The 23,855-nt window shown below is 47.7% G+C and overlaps 1 protein-coding gene and 1 long non-coding RNA gene across 7 annotated transcripts in view; one reads left to right on the top strand and one right to left on the bottom strand.

Moving 5' to 3' along the window:
• Positions 1-23,855, bottom strand: part of TRMT1L (tRNA methyltransferase 1 like) — a 102,642-nt gene that overhangs the window by 30,053 nt on the left and 48,734 nt on the right. For all 6 annotated transcript variants that reach the window (XM_063960060.1, XM_063960061.1, XM_063960063.1 and 3 more), the window contains exons 9-12: positions 16,742-16,821; positions 13,992-14,244; positions 13,694-13,906; positions 11,607-11,797 (exon numbers count right to left, since the gene is read on the bottom strand). In XM_063960060.1, the coding sequence (XP_063816130.1) occupies positions 11,607-11,797; positions 13,694-13,906; positions 13,992-14,244; positions 16,742-16,821 (737 nt within the window). The remainder of the gene's footprint in view (positions 1-11,606; positions 11,798-13,693; positions 13,907-13,991; positions 14,245-16,741; positions 16,822-23,855) is intronic.
• Positions 1-23,855, top strand: part of LOC135055700 (uncharacterized) — a 140,148-nt gene that overhangs the window by 109,224 nt on the left and 7,069 nt on the right. The gene's annotated exons all lie outside the window — the stretch shown is intronic.

Genomic DNA, 23,855 nt, shown 5'->3' with positions numbered 1-23,855 from the left:
TACAGAAATAATTGTTGCTCCATATTATATATTAGGAAGTGGTTACAATACCACTAGTCGGGATCCTGGCGGACACAGTGCCGTCGCCTGAATCCTGACTAGTGGTGAAATGCCGCCGCCTGAATACCGGCACCACAGGCTATTCTCCACTAGAGGGATAATATAACCTGCGGAGAGCGCAGTGAGACACCGTGCCTGCAGCGCGGCAAACGTGAGCCAGAAAGGGGCTTTCTAGCACTCACCCCGCTGCTGGCATACTGGTGGCTGGGATGCCGCGGTCGGTATACTGATGGCCGGCTTCCCGGCCGCAGGTATTTCATACTGAACCCTATATATTTACTAGTTATTTGCCCGTCAAAATGACCGACACCAGGGCCAGATTATAGGGTGGGGGGAGGTCACTACTCACACAGGAGTTGACGGGTTTCTGTAAGTCCTGCTGCTGGGAGCTGGGGCTTTGTCATGCTGAGGGGTTCAGTATGAGTTACCGCTGGCTGGGATGCCGCCGTCAGTATACAGTGACATCCCGGCCACAAGTATGCCGGCAGCAGGGCGAACACTAGAAAGCCTCTTGCGGGCTCGATGCGCTCGCCGCACTGCGGGCATGCGCTTGCCACAGGTTATATTCTTCCTCTATATGTGTCATGGACACCCACAGAGGGAAAATAGCCTGTCTCACCAGTATTCCAGTGCCGGCATTGTACTGCTGTGCGGGATACCGGCGTCTGCACTGTGATCGCCGGGATCCCGTGCAGTGGTATCTTAACAGCTTTCCATGCTGAGGGTGTGGCATTAGCCTTTTATATATTTTAAATATTCTAGATGCTGTATATCTGTAATGGGCAGGCTTTAATGATGTTGCACTATATACACCAGTACTGTCATGTTGAAGCTCACCAGTCCTTGCAGAGCTCTTGACCACTCTGGGGGCAGAGGGCACCAGTAGCCGGAGGGGTATTGGCATGGTCTGTGCGGCGTATGGGAGGTACAAGCACAGGACCCCCCCTCCACCGGCGCACAGTATATATAAGGCAACTGAACCGAATATCTGCCTTTACACCCGCATCATCTGCAGCCCCAGCGCCGACCCCTGCTCCTCCTAGTCACCACACCGATCACCCCACACAGGGTCTCACCCCTTCCTGCAGGACCAATTCACCTTCTCCCCCGTCGGTAAGTGGTCACATGTGTCCCCGATGCCTCCACCCTGAGTGCTGCAGGACCGTCTGGCGGTTCCTACATCAGTTTCCTGGTTACTGCTGCTACTTCTTACAGAGTCACAGAATGGCAAGAAAGCGGAGGTAGCTGCATAGTACATGTAGGAGGGTGTGCAGAGTATGCGATACAGAGCGGAAGCAGAATATGGAGGGATGTGCCCTGTATATAAGATGCACTATATGGAGGGGTATGAGGGTGCAGTGCGTATATAGGAGCAGTATATCGTAGGGGGTGAAGTACAATTTTGAATTTGAATAATTTTGAATATGAAAGGTTGTTCAAAATGGCAACTGCCACACCAAAAACCTACCCCTAGAGAGCAGCATAAAGATTGGGTCTTAGGGGGTCATTCAGAGTTGATCGTTCACTAGCTACATTTTGCAGCCGTGCAAACGCATAATCGCCGCCCACTGGGGAGTGTATTTTAGCTTTGAAAGTGTGTGAACGCCTGTGCAGCCAAGCACTACAAAAAATAAGATTTTAAACCTACCGGTAAATCTTTTTCTCCTAGTCCGTAGAGGATGCTGGGGACTCCGAAAGGGCCATGGGGTATAGACTGGCTCCGCAGGAGACATGGGCACTATAAAGAACTTTAGAATGGGTGTGCACTGGCTCCTCCCTCTATGCCCCTCCTCCAGACCTCAGTTAGAGAAACTGTGCCCAGAGGAGATGGACAATACGAGGAAGGATTCTATTAATATAAGGGCAAGATTCAAACCAGGCCACACCATCCACACCGTATAACCTGGACTATACGCGACCAGTTAACAGTATGAACAAAACAGTATCAGCTAAAGACTGATCTCAACTGTAACATAACCCTTATGCAAGCAACAACTATATACAAGCCTTGCAGATTTTGTCCACACTGGGACGGGCGCCCAGCATCCTCTACGGACTAGGAGAAAAAGATTTACCGGTAGGTTTAAAATCTTATTTTCTCTTACGTCCTAGAGGATGCTGGGGACTCCGTAAGGACCATGGGGTTTATACCAAAGCTCCAGACCGGGCGGGAGAGTGCGGACGACTCTGCAGCACCGACTGAGCAAACGCAAAGGTCCTCATCAGCCAGGGTATCAAACTTATAGAACTTTGCAAAAGTGTTCGAACCTGACCAGGAAGCAGCTCGGCAAAGCTGTAAAGCAGACACACCTCGGGCAGCCGCCCATGAAGAGGCCACCTTCCTAGTGGAATGGGCCTTTACCGAATTTGGTAACGGCAATCCTGCCGTAGAATGAGCCTGCTGAATCGTGTTACAGATCCAGCGAGCAATTGTCTGCTTCGAAGCAGGAGCGCCAACTTTATTGGCTGCATACAGGACAAACAGTGCTTCTGTTTTCCTAACCCGAGCCGTCCTGGCTACATAGATTTTTAAGGCCCTGACTACATCTAGGGACTTGGAATCCTCCAAGTCACCCGTAGCCACAGGCACCACAATAGGTTGGTTCATATGAAATGAAGAAACCACCTTAAGCAAAAATTGAGGACGAGTCCTCAACTCTGCTCTATCCACATAGAAAGTCAAATAGGGGCTCTTGTGAGACAAGGCCGCCAATTCGGACACCCGCCGTGCAGATGCCAAAGCCAACAACATGACCACCTCCCAAGTGAGAAATTTCAATTCAACCGTTTGAAGAGGTTCAAACTAGTGAGACTGCAGGAACCGTAACACCACGTTAAGGTCCCAAGGTGCCACTGGGGGCACAAAAGGAGGCTGAATGCGCAGCACTCCCTTTACAAAAGTCTGGACTTCTGGGAGAGAAGCCAATTCCTTCTGAAAGAAAATAGACAGGGCCGAAATCTGTACCTTAATGGAGCCTAATTTTAGGCCCATATCCACTCCTGTTTGTAGAAAGTGTAGAAAACGGCCCAGATGGAAATCCTCCGTAGGAGCATTCTTGGCTTCACACCAAGAAACATACTTCCTCCAGATACGGTGATAATGTTTAGCCGTCACCTCCTTCCTAGCCTTTATCAGAGTAGGGATGACTTCCTCCGGAATACCTTTCCCAGCTAGGATTCGGTGTTCAACCGCCATGCCATCAAACATAACCGCGGTAAGTCTTGGAACACGCAGGGCCCCTGTTGTAACAGGGCCTCCCTGAGAGGAAGCGGCCATGGATCTTCTGTGAGCATCTCCTGAAGATCTGAATACCAGGCCCTTCGAGGCCAATCTGGAACAATGAGTATTGTTTTCACTCTTTTTTGTCTTATGATTCTCAATATTTTTGAGATGAGAGGAAGAGGGGGGAACACATAGACCGAATGAAACACCCAAGGTGTCACCAGGGCGTCCACCGCTACTGCCTGAGGGTCTCTTGACCTGGCACAATACCTCTGAAGCTTCTTGTTGAGGCGTGACGCCATCATATCTTTGTGAGGAATTCTCCAAATACTTGTTATCTCTGTAAAAACTTCTTGATGAAGTCCCCACTCTCCTGGATGGAGATCGTGTCTGCTGAGGAAGTCTGCTTCCCAGTTGTCCACTCCCGGAATGAAGACCGCTGACAGAGCGCTTACGTGATTTTCCGCCCAGCGAAGAATCCTGGTGGCTTCCGCCATTGCCACTCTGCTCCTTGTCCCGCCTTGGCGGTTTACATGAGCCACGGCTGTGACGTTTGTCCGATTGAATCAGAACCGGTAGGTCGCGAAGAAGATTCTCCGCTTGTCGTAGGCCGTTTTATATGGCCCTCAATTCCAGTACGTTGATGTGTAGACAAGCCTCCTGGCTTGACCATAGCCCTTGAAAATGTCTTCCTTGTGTGACTGCTCCCCGTCCTCGGAGGCTCGCATCCGTGGTCACCAGAACCCAGTCTTGAATGCTGAATCTGCGACCATCTAGAAGGTGAGCACTCTGCAGCCACCACAGGAGAGACACCGTGGCCCTGGGGGACAGGCTTATCTTCTGATGTATTAGATGGGACCCGGACCACTTGTCCAGGAGGTCCCACTGAAACGTCCTTGCATGAAACCTGCCGAAGGGGATGGCCTCGTAGGCTGCCACCATTTTCCCCAGAACTCGAGTGCATTGATGAATAGACACTCTTTTTGGTTTTAGCAAGTCTCTGACCATGTTCTGGAGGTCCTGGGCTTTTTCCATCGGGAGAAAAACCCTCTTCTTTTCAGTGTCCAGAATCATGCCTAGGAATGATAATCGAGTCGTTGGAATCCATTGCGACTTTGGCAGATTGAGAAGCCAACCGTGTTGTTGTAGCACTCTCAGGGAGAGCGACGCGCTCTTCTGCAACCGATCTCTCGATCTTGCTTTTATCAGGAGATCGTCCAAGTATGGGATAATTGTGACTCCCTGCCTGCGCAGGAGCACCATCATCTCTGCCATCACCTTGGTGAAAATCCTCAGGGCCGTGGAAAGCCCAAACGGCAACGTCTGAAACTGGTAATGACAGTCCTGTACAGCGAATCTCAGGTACGCCTGATGAGGAGGATATATGGGGACATGAAGGTATGCATCCTTTATGTCGAGTGACACCATAAAATCCCCCCCCTTCCAGACTGGAGATCACAGCGGAGCGATTCCATCTTGAATTTGAACTTTCAAGTACAGGTTTAGGGATTTTAGATTTAAAATGGGTCTGACCGAGCCATCCGGCTTCGGGACCACGAACAGGGTCGAATAGTACCCTTTCCCCTGTTGGACTAGGGGAACCTTGACAATCACTTGCTGTTGACATAGCTTTTGAATTGCAGCTAACACTACTTCCCTCTCTGGGGAAGAAGCTGGCAAGGCCGACTTGAAAAATCGGCGAGGGGGCACCTCTTCGAATTCCAGTTTGTATCCTTGGGATACAATATCCATCGCCCAAGGATCCACGTCTGACAGAACCCAGACCTGGCTGAATAGTCGAAGACGTGCCCCCACCGGTGCGGACTCCCTCAGTGGAGCCCCAGCGTCATGCGGTGGATTTAGTAGAAGCCGGGGAGGACTTCTGCTCCTGGGAACTAGCCGAAAGCAGGTGTTCTTTTCACTCTACCCTTACCTCTGGCGAGGAAGGATAAGCCCCGACCTCTTCTGGACTTATGCGACCGAAAGGACTGCATCTGATATTGTGGAGCTTTCTTTTGCTGTGGGGGAACAAAAGGCAAAAAAGTAGATTTACCCACGGTAGCTGTGGCAACCAGGTCCGCGAGACCTTCCCCAAATAAAACTTCACCTTTGTATGGTAAAACCTCCATATGCTTCTTTGAATCGGCATCACCCGTCCACTGGTGGGTCCACAGGACTCGCCTAGCAGAAATCGCCATGGCGTTGGCTCTCGAACCTAGCAGCCCAACGTCTCTTTGAGCGTCTCATATATAAGACTGCTTCTTTAATGTGACCTAAGGTCAATAAAATGGTATCCCTGTCTAGGATATCAAGGTCAGCTGACAAGGTATCTGTCAACGCTGCAACTGCGCTACATACCCATGCCGATGCTATTGCCGGTCTGAGCAGGGCCGGATTAAGCCCTTGGGGGGCCCAGGGCACCCAAGACAGGGGGCCCCCCCACCAGCAACCACCCCTTGCAGGGGCAAAAGCAGGGATTCGGAAGGGGGTTTCCTTTGATGCACGCACATGTGTGTGTGTGTGTGCGTGTATATATATATATATATATATATATATATATATATATATATATATATATATATATATATATATATATATATATATATATATACACACACAGTGGTCGAAGTGGAAATTTTGAAGTGGGGGTATGCAAAAGTCAAGGTCACAATTATGCGCCTTCGGCGCGCGGTCACACAAAAGGGGCGTGTCCAGTGTAGTAGAACCCCTTATACTACCTAGTACTGGTGCCCCTTTCACCTTATAGCACATGGTACGAGCTGAATTTTACATTATAGCACATGGTACGAGCCAAAATTCACATTATAGCACACTGAATGAGCCGAAATTCACATTGTAGCATGCTGAATGATTCAAAATTCACATTATAGCACACTGAATGAGCCGAAATTCACATTGTAGCACACTGAATGAGCCAAAATTTACATTGTAGCACACTGAATGAGCCGAAATTCACATTGTAGCACACTGAAGAGCCGAAATTCACATTGTAGCACACTGAATGAGCCGACATTCACATTGTAGCACACTGAATGAGCCGACAATCACATTGTAGCACACTGAAGAGCCGAAATTCACACTGTAGCACACTGAATGAGCCAAAATTCACATTGTAGCACACTGAATGATCCGAAATTCACATTGTAGCACACTGAATGAGCCGAAATTCACATTGTAGCACACTGAATGAGCCGAAACTCACATTGTAGCACACTGAAGAGCCGAAATTCACACTGTAGCACACTAAATGAGCCAAAATTCACATTGTAGCACACTGAATGAGCCAAAATTCACACTGTAGCACACTGAATGAGCCGACAATCACATTGTAGCACACTGAAAGAGCCGACAGTCACCTTGTAGCACACTGAATGAGCTGAAATTGTGACAGCAGGGACAGCCAGAGTGACGACAGGGAGAGAGAGAGAGTGACGACAGGGAGAGAGAGAGAGTGACGACAGGGAGAGAGAGTGACGATAGGGAGAGAGAGTGACGATAGGGAGAGAGAGTGATGATAGGGAGAGAGAGTGATGATAGGGAGAGAGTGATGATAGGGAGAGAGTGACGACAGGGAGAGAGTGACGACAGGGAGAGAGAGTGATGATAGGGAGAGAGAGTGACGACAGGGAGAAAGTGACAACAGTGACAGCAGGGAGAGAGAGAGAGAGAGTGACGACAGTGACAGCTGGGAGAGAGAGAGTGACAGTAGGGACAGGGACGGTAACGACAGGGAGAGAGGTGACAGCGGGGGAACATTGCCTCATTTGTTGCGGGTGAGCGGCGGGTGGCTGGCGGCGGTGAGCGGCATGCGGTGGGTGGTTGGCGGAAGTGAGCGGCTGTGAGCTAGTACAGCGCACTACACAGCCGCCGGCCGCTGCGCAGGGATGGGGAGCAACATGTGCAGCAGGATGGCCACTTCCCTCGCCTCCTGCTGCACTTTAATTTCCTCATTTCTGGGTCAGTGGAAGAAGTGGCGGTATACCAGACCACCGCATACTGCCCCACTTCGACCACTGTATAATATATATATATATATATATATATATTATATATATATATATATACTTCAAAAGTATGGCACTCAACGAACTTCTTAATCACATATCACAACGCCAGCTAGTTCAGCAACATTTTGGGTTTTATTTACCCTTTGTCAAACAGCACATATACGACAAAAGGGTAAATAAAACCTGAAACGTTGCTGAACTAGCTGGCGTTGTGATATGTGATTAAGAAGTCCGCTGAGTGCCATACTATTGGAGGTTATGTGAAGGCAGTGTAAAGAGCACCACGGCTGCTGATTAAGGAGAGGGAGTGCCGGCCAATCCATTTGTGTGTATGTATGTGTGTGTGTGTGTGTGTGTGTGTGTGTGTGTGTGTGTGTGTGTGTGTGTGTGTGTATGTGTATATTATATATATATATATATATATATATATATATATATACACACACACACACACACACACACACACATACATACACACACACACACACACACACACACACACACACATATACACATTACATAGATCTCATACACCCACAGACACACAAATACATAACATACACACACATAGAAAATATACACATACATATACACTAATAGAACATATATACATACATACATACAGTATACACAGATAGAGCACAAACTGTGCACACACTTACACTGAAGCCTGAGGAAAGGGATGAGGAATGGATGCCACAGCCAGGAGATATTGCTGGGAGCCAGGGACACAGTTCACCATTAGGCCACGCCCCCACGTCAAAAAATGCCGCGGGTCGGCGGGAAGGGGGCGGAGTCAATATATCGTGATTCTATTAATTATCTCATATTAGCTCCCTCTGCTTCGACCCCCGAATCGCGGTATACAGCTACAAGGGGGCGGGGCTCCGAATGCCTGCCGTATGACCGGACAGCGATTTGGGCCACCTCCCTATTCTCTCCTCTCTCACTCTCCTCTCACCGTGACACCTACCCCCTCCCCCCCCCCCCCTCAGCTGCTGGGGAGGGAGGATTCCGAGCTGTGCTGCCAGCGGGTGTATGATGTCCCGCTCGCGGCTGTTTCATGTGGCTCCCTCCCCACTCCTCACGGGTCAGCGGCAGATACAGGGCAGAGGGGACAGCAGCACCAGAGCGGTGCAGAGCAGCTTCGGCTGGGGGGCCCCTTATGCCAGGGGGGCCCGGGGTACTGACCCCCTTGGCACCCCCCTTAATCCGGCTCTGGGTCTGAGTAAAGCACCCGTATGCGTATAAATAGATTTTAAGGTAGTTTTCCGTCTGCGATCAGCAGGATCCTTGAGGGCTGCCGTGTCTGGAGACGGTAGCGCCACCTTCTTGGACAGGTGCGTTAAAGCCTTGTCCACCCTGGGTGAGGATTCCCAGCGTACCCTGTCCTGTGCTGGGAAAGGATACGCCATAAGAATCCTCTTGGGAATCTGCAGTTTTTTGTCTGGAGTTTCCCAAGCTTTTTCAAATAACTCATTCAGCTCATGAGATGGGGGAAAGGTTACCTCAGGTTTCTTTTCCTTATACATGTGCACCCTCATGTCAGGGACAGAGGGGTCCTCTGTGATATGCAAAACATCTTTTATTGCAATAATCATATAATGAATACTTTTGGCCACCCTTGGGTGCAACCTCGCATCATCGTAGTCGACACCGGAGTCAGAATCCGTGTTGGTATCAGTGCCTGCTATTTGGGATAGGGGACGCTTTTGAGACCCTGAAGGGCCCTGTGACACAGTCCAATCCGTGGATTGACTCCCTGCCTTTTCCCTGGACCCTGCTTTGTCCATTCTCTTATGTAATAAGTTCATATTTGCATTTAAAACATTCCACATGTCCACCCAATCATGAGTCGGCGTTGCCGACGGAGACACCACAATCATCTGCTCCACCTCCTCCTTAGATGAGCCTTCCGCTTCAGACATGCCGACACACGCGTACCGACACCCCCACACACACAGGGATATATCTATAAGGAGACCGTTCCCCACCATGGCCCTTAGGAGAGACAGAGCGAGAGTATGCCAGCACACAGCCAGCGCCAACTGACACTGGAAACAGAATTCCCAGATAGCGCTTTTATATATAATAAATCGTGTAATACACTCACTGCGCCTTACAAGTGCCCCCCCCCTCTTTTCAGCCCTGTGTCACAGTAGTCAGCAGGGGAGAGTCCGGGGAGCCAGCTTCTCTGCAGTGCTCTGTGGAGAAAATGGCACTGGTTAGTGCTGAGGGACCAAGCTCCGCCCCCTCCAGCGGCGGGCTTCGGTCCCGCTCAATTTTATAAAACTGGCGGGGGATTTATACACTTACTGCCTCCGCAGCCTATATCCATATTGCCAGACTTAAAGGTTTATATTGCTGCCCAGGGCGCCCCCCCCCCTGCGCCCTGCACCCATCAGTGCCTGGTAGTGTGTGTAATGTATGGGAGCAATGGCGCACAGCGTTACCGCTGCGCGCTTACCTCAAGGAAGATCTGAAGTCTTCTGCAGCCTTAGAAGTCTTCTTTTCTTCTTGTACTCACCCGGCTTCAATCTTCCGGCTCTGTGAGGAGGATGGCGGCACAGCTCTGGGACGAAAAGCGGGGGGAGACCTGCGTTCCGACTCCCTCTGGAGCTAATGGTGTCCAGTAGCCTAAGAAGCAGAGCCTATCACTTAAGTAGGTCTGCTTCTCTCTCCTCAGTCCCACGATGCAGGGAGCCTGTTGCCAGCAGTGCTCCCTGAAAATAAAAAACCTAACAAAATTCTTTTTCCAGAGAAACTCAGGAGAGCTCCTCTGTAATGCACCCTATCTCCTCTGGGCACAGGATCTAACTGAGGTCTGGAGGAGGGGCATAGAGGGAGGAGCCAGTGCACACCCATTCTAAAGTTCTTTATAGTGCCCATGTCTCCTGCGGAGCCCGTCTATACCCCATGGTCCTTACGGTGTCCACAGCATCCTCTAGGACGTAAGAGAAATAGTTTGTGCAGTTTCTGAGTAGTTCAGAACTTACTCAGCCGCTGCGATCACTTCAGCCTGTCCGGTCCCGGAATGGACGTCAGACACCCGCCCTGCAAACACATGGACACGCCTGCGTTTTTCTAACCACTCCCTGAAAACGGTCAGTTGACACCCATAAACGCCTTCTTCCTGTCAATCTTCTTGCGAACGGCTGTGCGAATGGATTCTTCGTCAAATCCATCGCCCAGGAACGATCCGCTGTGTACCCGTACGACGAACCTGCGCATTGCGATGCATACGCATGCGCAGTAGTGACCTGATCGCTGCGAAAAACGGCAGCGTGCCATCAGTTCGGAATAACCCCCTTAGTACCCAGGGGTTTTTGCGTGCCTTTTTCTTATGTTTTTTTTTTAATCCATCTTGCAAAGGCTGTAGGCCTAGGTGTCTGAACATGGCTCAAATGACCTCCTCTATCACTGTTGCTGGGAGGGAGAACTAACTCACCTGTCCGCTTCCTCCGACGATTATTCTTTCACTTATACTCCCACTAAATGGTGGGGTGATACTGGAGTAGTGGGCTCCTGCGGTGTTAGTGCAGTTGTTCCACCAGGAGGTCTGTCCGACAGCATAATGTGGCGAGAAGATAATACAGAATGACACCTTCTCATCCCTCCTGTGTCTGCCGATACCCTTGCCAGGGCATCTGCATTCGATGACCAATGTATAGTAATAGTAGAAGCAAAATGACCACTGAAGGGAATGACCGTATTGTAAATAAATTAGAACAAAAATAGAAGTACAGGCTGCTGTAGCAGAATAGTGCAAAAAAGCAGCCTTTCCTGATAGACATTCAAAAATAATCCATTGCAGGATGGAGAGACAGATGCAAGAACTTCAAGTGTTTCAGGTTATTTAAAGTGCCAATGACCCGATGGAGTCAGCGAATACCCATTTTCCTAGTGTCTCCGTAGTAACAGTGCTGCCAAATTGGATGAATTAAAAAAAAAAAAAAAAAAAAAAAAAGATAGAAAAAAAGGACTAGAATCAGACAGAATAGTCCCAAAATTACAGTGGATGTATACACACAACAGCCCTGATTATAGCTGTCCCAGGTCAATTAGCTGTTAATCAGATGTGGTGAAAAAAATGGTAAGGCAATGACTGATCTACCAGTGTTTTGGTCTCATACTGTCATTTTGCCTGAATGCTTAGTGACCAAATACAGCCAATTTACTTACTCACAAAAAGTGCTTACTTGTACACAGTTGTAAAATAAGGCTTTAGTAAAGCTGCCCATATATAAACTACATCAATAACCAAAACTATTTTAAACCAGTTTATCATTATTTACCTTCAACCATATTGCCTTCTTTCTGGAAGATCCTTTCCTCACACCAATGGCAATGAATTAGGTTATTGATCATCTTTGTACTCTCATCAGCAAGAGAGGGTCCCCTCAATACCCGGACAATCACCAAGACAAAGTGTTCTAGAGCCACCGAGAGCAGAACCTCAATGCCTTTATTACAACGAGCAGCTGCCCTAATAATAATCATAGAAAATAAATACTTTGCATAGGTATATGTACAAACAATTATATGCTATATGGCCAAAAGCATGAGGACAGCCAAACATTACACTCAAATACTTGTTGAACATTTCCAAAACTACACACACCAATATGGAGTTGATCACTTTGCTACTTAACAGCCTCAACTCTTCTGGGAAAGTGTAACACTACATGTCAGAACATGGCATTCCATTTATCCACAAAAGCAATAGTTACGTTGGTACTTAATTATCGCAAATACGCGCTATAGCACAAACGTTATACAAAAAGGAGGACCGGGAACTCATTTTTGCAGAATGGGTGAGTCTTTGGGGGAGGTGCTCCGCTGCAGCCAATCTTCTGGCTCCTGATTAAAATGATTGTAGACTCCCTAGACCGGCTGCAGGGAGGTCTATAAAAAGTGGAGAAAGAAACAGCCCTTTGTCGCCTTTCCTGGATGACCCCGGCGTAGAGAAGGCCCCAGCAACCTGGCAGCGAAGGTCTCTGCGCCTGGCTGAAATCCCTGCCTGAGGATTCAAGTAAGCTATTAGTGGGCTAGTGGGTGGAGGTTTGAGTCTGTGGCAGTGTTTTTTATAATAAAGTTTAGGGGCAGGGTGTGCCACTACCACTAAAAATGTAAACAGTGAGTGAGGAAGGCTGGCTGCTACTACTTTAAGCTGCTATGTATCGTTAACACCTCCCTACCCCCAGCACTGCCTAGCCTAACCCTCTCCTTGCCCCCCAGTACTTCACCAGCTGCTTTCTACCCTTGCCCCCTTCCTATCCCCAGTACTGCCCCAGCTGCAATCTACTCTTGCCCCCTCGCTACCCCCAACAATGCCTGCCCCATACATCCCCCCCGTTACTCCCCCAGCTGCTATCTACCCTTACCTACCCCCAGTACTGTCTGCCCCTAACCCACTCCTTGCCCCCAGTACTGCCCCAGCTGCTATCTACCCTTACCCCCTACCTACCCCCAGTACTGCCTCAGCTGCTGTGTGCACTTACCTCCACCCTTCCTCCAGCTCTGCCTGCCCTTACTTCCCTCTACCCCAACTTTTCCCTAACTCTACTTCCAGCTCTTACCCACTTGCTACCTGCCCCAGCACTGCCCAAGCTGCCATCAGACCCCTGCACTGTCCAAACTGCTGCCTGCCCTCACCCCCCATAATATGTGAAGGGACCCAGAAACCGTGGAGTATGCCCCTAATTCTTTGAAGTGAGGGGTCCCTGGGACCCACATTTTTTCTTTCGCTCAGCTTGATCACTGGCACGGATGTACGGATGTTTGGTTACATGGTCTAGCAGTCAGCATTCCAATTCATCCTAAAGGTGTTCAGTGGGTTTGATTTCGGGGCTCTGTGCAGGTCAGTAAAGTTCTTTAACAGCAGAGATGCCACTTCAGCTAGCTTCTGTACAGCTGTTTAGGCCAGGAAACTTAACCCCTGAAGCACCCAAACAGTTCTTGCCCTGACACTGCTTGCAAACACGTTTGGTACTTCATTAGTTTTGCAGCAGAGGACATATGATTTTTATGCACCATGGCATTTGGCAGTCAGCCCCGTTTTACGAGCTTCTGTGACTCGCTACCTCACAACGGAGCTGTTGTTGTGCGTAGACATTTTTTTTTGTTACTATAACAGCTACAACAGCTAACCTGTGCAGCTCTAGTAGAGCAAAAAGTTTGATGAACTATTGTGTTGGAAAAGTAGCATCACATGCCTGTGATAAAGTTAAGCTCTTCAAAACGACGCAGTCTACTGTGAATGTGTAACTTTAAAGGCTACTTGGCTGTATGCTTGATGTCATGTACCTGTTAGCAATGAGGTAGCTACATAATTTTGGCCACATAGTGTATATATGCAACAGTAAAATACAACATATGATACCTGGCTATCGCTGACAGGACAATTCGAGCCGCCAGTTCTTTGAAGTATTCAGTCCTAATGATGTTGCAGCCATAATGACGCTTTGTCACATGTACAGTCTTGGCGTACAGAGATCCAGTGTCCGTTGAGGTCACAGATAAAATACCCAGGTTCCGAATATTTCGAAATGCAGCATCCAAATAATTGACAGATGTGCCAAAGGGATCCAAGTGTCTGAAGAAAAATAGCCGCAAGACATATAATTAGGGAACAAACTACACAAAGAGATTTTAAACTTGCGAAATGTAATTGTGTTTACATAAAATCAAAGGCCTGCATGTGCATTAAGATGTTGGCGTCCATCTGTGTAACTTCTATAGTGCCCATAAAATCATCTTTCTCTGCTGTTGGGTCAGTCTCCATTTCGGGCTGCTCCTTGCTTTTCATTACCGCCTTCATCTTGTTCAGTTGACAATTTTCCCGGATCATAGCTATTGAGCTGTCACTGATGTCATTCACTGTGACGTGCACAGAGTTCCTGAGGTTCTTTGCCCACTGCAATCCCATGATGCCTGCAAGAGACAACAAATTATTCTAGTTCTGCAACCTTAATAAACATACCTTAATTGTAAAATATTTTGATTTCTATGTATAATGGCTAGCATTGCTGCCTCACATTGTTGGGGCCATGGGTTTATTACTGGCCAGTGCATCTGCGCAAAGCTTGTACGTGTCCGTTTATTTGTCTGGGCTACCTCCATGCGATCCAGTTTCCTCCTAGTCCAAAACATATTACTACTTTAAGTGGCTTCTGAGGAGGGTGGTATTCAGTATGCCGGCTGTTGGGATCCCGGCGCCGGAATCCCGACACCCGGCATACAGACACCTATTCTCCCTCTTGGGGGTCCACGACCCCCCTGGAGGGAGAATAAATAGCGTGGCGCGCGTAGCGCACCACCGTGCCGGCAGCATGGCGAACGCAGCGAGCCCGCAAGGAGCTCATTTGCGCTGGCCCAGCTGTCAGTATCCCGGCATACCATACTACACCCTCTGAGGAGAATGTTCCTGTGTGAATGTGTTTGTGTGGTAGAAAATGAAGGCCACCAAGTGCTGCGTAATGCGTCTCACGATATAAATAAGGGGCCTTATATGAAACAGCAACAATTAAAAAATAAAAATTATAAATTATTATAATATTCTTTGAAAGTTAATCTCAACAAAAGTCCTTTCTATATGATCAAAAAGGCTTCATGATTAAATAATGTGAGCTGGATTGAACGGTAGATGTGTTTGTTATACAGGAATACGGAAAATATCTCTCCACTTTAAGTTTATATTGTGGGTTAGTGTGTGTTTGTATGGTGCAGGCGCTGAACAAGGTTATAAAAATCGTTTGCCTTACTGCAAAGCTGGTGTTGATGGATGATGTTTTGGATCAGTCTCCCACTGTTTCTGGGTTCAGAGTGCATTGAATTTTTTATTGAGCCCCATTTGGCCATGTATGGTCCGCAACTGTACCCAACACAGGAAGGGCTCACGCTCTCATTGAGCACATTTGCCAGATGTATTCCCCAGTTGCAATGTCTGTGAATCAGACCAGTTTTGTGTTTCTCAAAAATGGTACTTCGCATGGAGGCATCTTTAGGATTATGGGGATCATTCAGACCCTGCCACAACAGTGGCCCAGTTTGCAGGTGGCAGCAAACTGCGCATGTGCAGCAGCCACACACATTGCGGTCGCATCCCTGATGGAAGTGACCGCAATGTGATTGACAGTGCCGGGTGGTTCGGAAGGGAAGGGGGGGGGGGGGGGGGGGGGGCGCGATGCCGGAAAATCAGCATTTAGTGTTTAGGGGTTGGGTGCAGCATCCCAGTGGTCAGAATGTGGGCATCGAGATTCAGATGGTCAAAATTATGCCAATTCTTGGTATGTTTTCTATGGCTAACCTCCCCCCCCCCCCCCTTTCCACCCCAACAACCACCACCACCACTCCTCCTCCTCCTCCTCCTCCTCCTCCTCCTCCCCCCTGCAGCATAACCATTTGTAGTTTTTGGCATTTTAACCTGTTGGAACACCACCGCAGGTATTGTGAGCATTGGGATTCTAAGCATCGGTATGCCATCTACATACCATTGTAAACTGGTACCTAACTTATTTCTGATGAGAAGAACTCCTATACTATTCGATATTCATTTGTATTAACTGAGTGCACTATTTTTCTGTTCTTTTTTGTTTGCACTGTAAACCCTGGATCTGAGGGTTTATTTTAAGGCACCCAAGCACGTGTCACACACTATTATTACACCTTCTGCGCACTTCAGCTTATTGATGGAATTTATTTATCTAGAGATTTCATTATACTTCTGAAGATATCTTGGGCTGCAAAGAACATCTCAAAGCATACAGTATCTTCATCAACTTATAACCCTACACCTGTGTGCAGCTCCAATCACTCATCTTTAGATTTACCAAAATGGCTAATTATCAAAGGGATTTCAGTTACATTATTATTGGGCATCGTGGTGGTGTACATGAAACTCGCTGCCAGATATCAATTGTGAGTAGACCTGAATTAAAATCAATATTATACTACTCTGCTCCGTAAAGATCTTCAGTTCTGTAAGTGTCTGAAAACTTTAACAGGAAATATTTTAGAAGCTCTTTTAAATAGTCCAACTTGTATTTTGGTTTAGAGGTCATTAAATGTATGTATGAGATATAGAATTTGACAGCAGATAAGAACCATTGGCCCTAGTCCGCCCTTTTAGGGTTAGGTTATTAGGGTACAGTTAGGTTTAATTAGGGTTAGGATTAAGGGTGAGCATTGGGGTATTAGTGTTATTAGGATTAAAGATGACACTAATACCCCAACCCTCTATATTATGCCCTTTTTTACATAACAAAAGTTTACGATTATTCTGACGCTCCATGGTAGCCTTAAATCAGAGATCCCTAAAAATATACAATGAGAGAAATTCCTAAGGACAAAAGCTATTATGAATAAATGAATCAAAAGCAATTTAAAATGGTAACTGGCGCTGAACAGCATGAAGAGCTCACATCCATACCTGTGGAGCTAAAAGCATCCAGACATTCAAGAGGTTCCCTATCTGCAGCCAGCACAGCCAGGGCACAAAAGATGAGCTGTCTGAAATAAAACAGGGACACCTAATTACAGGTGCACAGAAAATATATACACACACATTTAATAATCATATAATGAAATACACCTCTCCAGAATATTGTTAATTTCTCTTACGTCCTAGAGGATGCTGGGGTCCATTTTAGTACCATGGGGTATAGACGGTTCCGCAGGAGCCTTCGGCACTTTAAGACTTTTCAACAGTGTGAACTGGCTCCTCCCTCTATGCCCCTCCTCCAGACCTCAGTTTAGAAAATGCGCCCAGGAGACTGGATGCACACTAGTCGAGCTCTACAGAGTTTTGCTGGAAAAAGACTCTTAGGTTTTTTATTTTACAGGGAAGCTGCTGGCAACAGCTTCCCTGCTTCGCGGGACTCGGGGGGGGGGGGGAGGAGTAGGAACTAACTTCTCAATTAGTTAATGGTTCTGCTTCTGCTGACAGGACACCATTAGCTCCTGAAGGTTACTGAACAGAGCCCAATCCCGGCCAGCGTTCACTCCCACAGCACTGCCGACACCCCCTAACAGAGCCAGAAGTCAGAAGGCTGGCGAGTATATTACCGGAGTCCTGCAGAGAGGGGATCCTCCGGTCATCGTTGGCGGCATACAGGTATACGCGCAGCGGTGAGACGCTGCGCACCATGTCTCTCAGCACAAGGCTGCAGAGCGCGGGAGGGGGGCGCTCTGAGGGCATCTTTTAAAACCTCTCACTGGCAAAAAGGGTACATACATGTACAGCCGCTGATGTGCCATCCCCAGCCAGTATAAATATTACATTGCTGAGGCTGAAGGGCGGGGCTTCTCCTCACACTTGCCAGAACACTCACTGGGTGCCATTTTCTCCTGCAGAAACTCCAGTGTGAAGCTACTGATACAAGCTCATGACAACGCGGATACAAATACAGGGTGTTAAAAAAGGGGCAGAGAGTGTTCATTATAATTAGGTCTGTGGGCCTATTATTGGTATATGCGCGGTAAGTGGGTAATATTTCCACAATTCACAATAAAGGCACAGTGTGTGGACTGGCAAATCCCTCTGACAGACTTTAGCGTGGGTCTGTCCCCAATAGCTCTCCTGTGTGATATGGTGTGTGTGTGTGTGTGTGTGTGTGTGTGTGTGTTATATGGTGTGTGTGTGTGTGTGTGTGTGTGTGTGTGTGTACACGTGTACGTGTGTGTGTGTGTGTGTGTGTGTGTGTGTGTGTGTGTGTGTGTGTGTGTGTTTAACATATCGGACATTGGGGAGGGTTCTTCCCAGGAAGAACCCATTTTAGATACACAAGAGGGTAATGTGGTTGCCCTTCCCTCTCAGAAGGGAAATTGTCTGAGTCTGAACAGACTACATATTGGAGGCAGTCTGTGGAGGATGCACTGACCCCCTCCATATCATCCACTCGGGTCCCATCCAGTTCTCAGAAAAAGTCTCTGGCCCAGATAATGCAAGGGGACACAGATTCCGACTCTGACGTCGACACTGGGGATTTGAGAGGGGTAGACCCCAAATTAGCCAAAAGCATACAATGTATGATAGTTGCTATAAAGGAAGTGTTGGAGTTTCCAGAAACAAACACTGGTCCCTGAGGAAAAGGATTATTTTAAAATTAAATAAAAAGCAGGTTGTGACTTTTCCTCCTTCAAAGGATTTGAATGCGTTCTTTGAAGCATCCTGGGCTAACCCAGAGAAGAAATTTACCCTTCCCAGAAGGATACGTGTAGCGTACCCTTTCCCTGAGGAAGACAGGCACAAATGGGAGACTCCCCCAATGATAGACACCTCCGTTTCTCGGCTGTCTAAGAAAATGGTTTTACATGCCCCTGGTTAAGCCTCTGTAAAAGATCCAGCTGACCGTAAATTAGAAACAACCCTGAAATCCATATATACGGCTAAAGGAACGGTGCTCAGGCCCACCATTGCTTGTGCGTGAGTGGGTAACGCTGTGGAAAATGGTCTGACAACTTGCTTGTTAACATAGACACAGTTGACAAGGATGAAATAGTCCTAACTCTCGGCCATATCAAAGATGCTGCAGGTTACTTAGTTGAAGCTATGCAGGATATTGGGTTGCTGAGTTCAAGATCCTCCGCTATGTCGATGGAATGCTGATGCAGAATCAAAAAAGAATATTGAGGCGCTTCCTTACAATGGAGAAGCCCTCTTTGGAGACCAGCTGGATGCCATGATTTCAACAACTACATCAGGCAAGTCAGCATTTCTGCCTTCCGCAGCTGCTCCACCTAGGAAAGGATTTCATTCTCATACGATGCAATCCTTTCGGCCCAACAAGTCCAAAAAAGCAAAGGGTACCCCCTTCTTCGCAGGAAGAGGGCAAGGAAGGGGTAAAAAAAATCTACAACACCATCAGGCTCGCAGGAGCAGAAGTCGACAGCTACTTCTGCTAAAACCTCAGCATGACGCTGGGGCTCCCCTGCGGGAGTACGATCGGGTGGGGGCACGTCTACAGTCTTTCAGCCAGGTCTGGGTTCACTCAGATCTGGATCCTTGGGTATTGCAGATAGTATCCCAAGGGTACAAATTGGAATTTCAGGACCTTCCCCCATGCCGATTTTTCAAATCAGCCTTACCAGCTTCTGTTCAGGACAGAGCAAAAGTGCTGAACGCAATACAGAAATTATGTCAAGACAATGTAATTTCCTTAGTTCCTGTGTCACAACAGGAAAAAGGGTTTTATTCAAGCCTGTTTGTAGTGCCAAAACCGGATTGCTCGGTCAGACCGATTTTAAACCTAAAGACTCTGAACCTTTATTTGAAAAGGTTCAAATTCAAGATGGAATCCCTGAGAGCGGTGATCTCCAGCTTGGAGGAAAAGGAATTGCTGGTATCGATGGACGTCAAAGATGCTTATTTACATGTTCCCATCTACCCGCAGCATCAGGCATACCTGAGGTTTGCGGTGCAGGACCTCCACTACCAGTTCCAAACATTGCCTTTCGGGCTCTTCACGGCTCCGAGAATATTCACCAAGGTGATGGCGGAGATGGTTCTTCTTCGCAAGAAAGGAGTCAAAGTCATCCCATACTTGGACGATCTCCTCATAAAAGCGAGATCCAGGGAGAAACTAGTGCAGAACATTGCCCTTTCCCCGACGGTGCTTCAACAGCACGGTTAGATCATAAACCTTCCAAAATCACAATTGGAACCCACAATGAGGTTATCATTTCTGGGAATGATATTGGACACGGAAGCACAGAAAGTATTCCTACCGGTGGAAAAGGCTCTGGAGATCCAGAAGATGGTCAAACAAGTTTTAAAACCAGCACGCGTATCGTTTCATCAGTGCATCCACCTTCTGGGGAAGATGGTAGCGGCCTACGAGGCTCTACAATTTGCCAGATTCCACGCCAGGGTGTTCCAATGGGACCTACTGGACAAGTGGTCCGGATCGCACATACACATGCACCGGAGGATAATCCTGTCAACAAAAGCCAGAATTTCACTCTTGTGGTGGCTTCAAAGTTCTCACCTCCTGGAGGGACGCAGGTTCGGGATTCAGACTTGGATCCTGGTGACCACAGATGCAAGCCTCAGAGGTTGGGGAGCAGTCACGCAAGGGGAAAGCTTCCAAGGACCATGGTCAAGTCAAGACGTACTCCTTCACATAAACAGTCTGGAATTGAGAGCTGTGTACAACAGCCTTCATCAAGTGGCACTCCTTCTTCAAGGTCATCCCATACAAATCCAGTCAGACAATGTAACGGCAGTAGCTTACATAAACCGCCAGGGCGGAACAAAAAAACGAGCGGCAATGGCAGAGGTGACAAAGATACTCCTCTGGGCAGAAAGACATGCAAAAGCTCTGTCGGCAATTTTCATTCCAGGAGTGGACAACTGGGAAGCAGACTTCCTCAGCAGACACGATCTCCATCCAGGAGAAGAGGGCCTCCACCCAGAAGTCTTTGCAGAGGTAGCAGATCGTTGGGGCGTTCCTCAAGTAGATATGATGGCATCATGTCTCAACAAGAAGCTTCAGAAATATTGTTACAGGTCAAGAGACCCACAAGCAATAGCAGTGGATGCACTGGTAACCCAGTGGGTGTTTCAGTTGTTGTATCTGTTCCCTCCACTTCCACTAATACCAAAAGTTCAAGATCATCAGAAGAACAAGGGTTCGAGCAATTCTCATTGCTCCAGACTGGCCAAGGAGGGCTTGGTATCCAGATCTTCAGGAGTTATTATTGGAAGATCCTCAGCCTCTTCCTCTTCGCGAGGACCTGCTTCAGCAGGGGCCTTTTGTTTATCAAGACTTACCGCGGCTGCGTTTGACGGCATGGCTGTTGAGCGCCAGATCCTAGCCCGTAAGGGTATTCCCAATGAGGTCACTCCCACACTTATTCTGGCCAGGAAAGGGGTAACGTCCAAAAATTACCATCGTATTTGGAGAAAATATGTATTTTGGTGTGAATCCAAGAAATCTCCTGCGGTGGAGTTTCAATTAGGACGTCTTCTCTTATTTTTACATGCGGGTGTGGATGCTGGCTTGAGATTAGGGTCTATCAAGGTCTAAATTTCAGCCTTGTCCATTTTCTTTCAGAAACGGTTGGCTTCCCTTCCTGAGGTCCAGACGTTCGTGAAGGGGGTTCTGCGCATCCAACCTCACTTTGTGCCTCCTGCGGTGCCATGGGATCTTAATGTGGTGTTGCAGTTCCGTAAATCAGACTGGTTTGAGCCTCTACAAGAGGTAGAGTTGAAGTTTCTCACTTGGAAAGTGGTCATGCTGTTGGCCTTGGCCTCAGGCAGACGAGTGTCTGAATTAGGGGCTCTGTCACACAAGAGTCCTTATTTGATTTTTCATGAAGATAGAGCTGAACTGCGGACGCGTCAGCATTTTCTTCCAAAGGTTGTGTCTTATTTCCATATCAAACAACCTGTGGTGGTGCTAGTGGCTTCTGACACCTCAGCCATTTCAAAAGTCCTTGGATGTCAGAGCGTTGAGGACTTATGTTGCAAGAACGGCTCGGATTAAGGAAAACAGAATTTTTGTTTGTCCTCTATGACCCCAACAGGATTGGGGGTCCTGCTTCTAAGCAGACTATTGCGCGCTGGATCAGAGGTACCATTCAGCATGCTTATTCCACGGCAGGATTGCCGTTACCGAGTTCAGTAAAGGCCCACTCTACAAGGAAAGCGAGTTCTTCCTGGGCGTCTGCCCGGGGTGTCTCGGCATTGCAAATTCGCCGAGCAACTACTTGGTCAGGGGCAAACACGTTTGCTAAGTTTTACAGGTTGACACCTTGGCTGCTGACGACCTTCAGTTTGGTCAGTCAGTTCTACAGGAACATTAGCACTTTCCCGTCCGTACTGGGAGCTTTGCCCAGTGCTCATTTTTCCTGCAGTTTTATCTTTTTACATAGGTTCTCATGTGTTAAGATGTTCACTGCTGTTACGTTATGCATGCACGTTAGCATGGGTTATGTTGAAAGCCATGTTAGGCGGCATGTTTTGTAAGGTGTGAGCTGGTGTGAATCTCGCCACTAGTTTAATGGAAATTCTTCTCTCGAAGTTGTCCGTCTCCTCGGACACAGTTCCTATACTGACGTCTGGAGGAGGGGCATAGAGGAAGGGGCCAGTTCACACTGAAGTCTTAAAGTGCCAAAGGCTCCTGCGGAACAGTCTATACCCCATGGTACTAAAATGGACCCCAGCATCCTCTATGGACTACGAGAAAAGGATTTACCGGTAGGTAATTAAAATCCTATTTTTGTTTCTTTTTTGTCTTTTTTTTAACATTTATTTCTTACTGCTTGTTTATCCATGATTATATGTTTTATTTTTGCTTGTATTTACAAGTGGCTATGCTTTTAGACTGTTTAGTGCTCTGCTCTACTGCAGTTATGATTACTTTGTTGCTTCTCCAATTTGTGTATGTAATTTAGAACAGTTTTCATAGTTTGTTACTACCAAAAATATAAGCTGGAGTACCAGATTTGAGTATGACCCCTTTTTAGGTACCTCTAATTCCGAAATAATGACTTTCTTACCATGTACTAAGTTCTTACCATGCTTGTTAGTTTATATATTTGACAGTCCTACAATGTTTAGCCAATCAGATTTGGCTTATGTTTCACTAGTGTGAATGTGCTTCTTGCTGCAGAATCTTGTGATCTTGTGAGAGCCACACTGTCACTTCCGGGATCGAAGTGGGAAGGGGAGAACCATTGCCATGGGCATAATGGGGACGATATGTAAAAGTTACTTGTATGTCAGCACTGGGGGAAAAGGGTTTATAATAAACAGTGAAACTTTGGTCTTTATGCTGTAATGTTATTTACACAATGAGTGCCATTATGCGACATCCTATATGTAGATTTTGTATTCTCAAGTACCATCCTGCTTATCACAGCAGCAACCATTTCCTTTTCCCAACCATTGTGACCCTATTAACTCCAAGGGACTGTGGCAATTTGCATCTTGGGAAGCCACATATATTTTCTATTTTTCCGATTGTGCTGTTTTTTTCAGAAATAACTTGTATTTTTCTATCAGCCAATGGTGTGACAGTGGGTATAGCTTAGGGCTTCAGTCCGGGCACCAAGGAGTTAAGCTATTTGAGTGCAGCCTGGGAGGCCCCTCCTCCCCTATCCCCAGCCAGCATCAGGCCAGTCAGTTTTTTTCATGGTGCTCAACATGGTGCTCAAGTTTCAGGGAGCAGGGCTTTAATGCCCTGATTACATTAATAAATCAATAATAAAGTTATTTTTGTTTACTGAGCAGCGGTTGCTGCGGTCAGCGCTGCCGCTGCTCGCGCTTCCACTCTGTTCCGTTCCATTCCACTGCTGGGTCACAGACTTTTGCAGCCAGCCGCCCCAGCACCTCTCCGTCATCAGGAGACGCTGCAAGCGGGACGGAACCTCCAGGTAAGGTTTCCTGCTGTGCGGGTGACCAGTATTGCGGCACAAGCCGCCGAGGAGAGGCAGCTCCGGCGGTCCTGGCAGTGGCACCGGGTCTTCTCCCGTTTGTGCCACTAGGCCACCAGGGACGGTTATCTAGTGGGAGATGGTCCCTTGGGGTCTCCAGGAGGGGA

Source organism: Pseudophryne corroboree, chromosome 3, assembly GCF_028390025.1.
Source record: "Pseudophryne corroboree isolate aPseCor3 chromosome 3, aPseCor3.hap2, whole genome shotgun sequence".
Taxonomy (NCBI): domain Eukaryota; kingdom Metazoa; phylum Chordata; class Amphibia; order Anura; family Myobatrachidae; genus Pseudophryne; species Pseudophryne corroboree.
The sequence above is the reverse complement of the archived record's forward strand: the minus strand, read 5'-3'. Positions and strand labels throughout refer to the sequence as shown.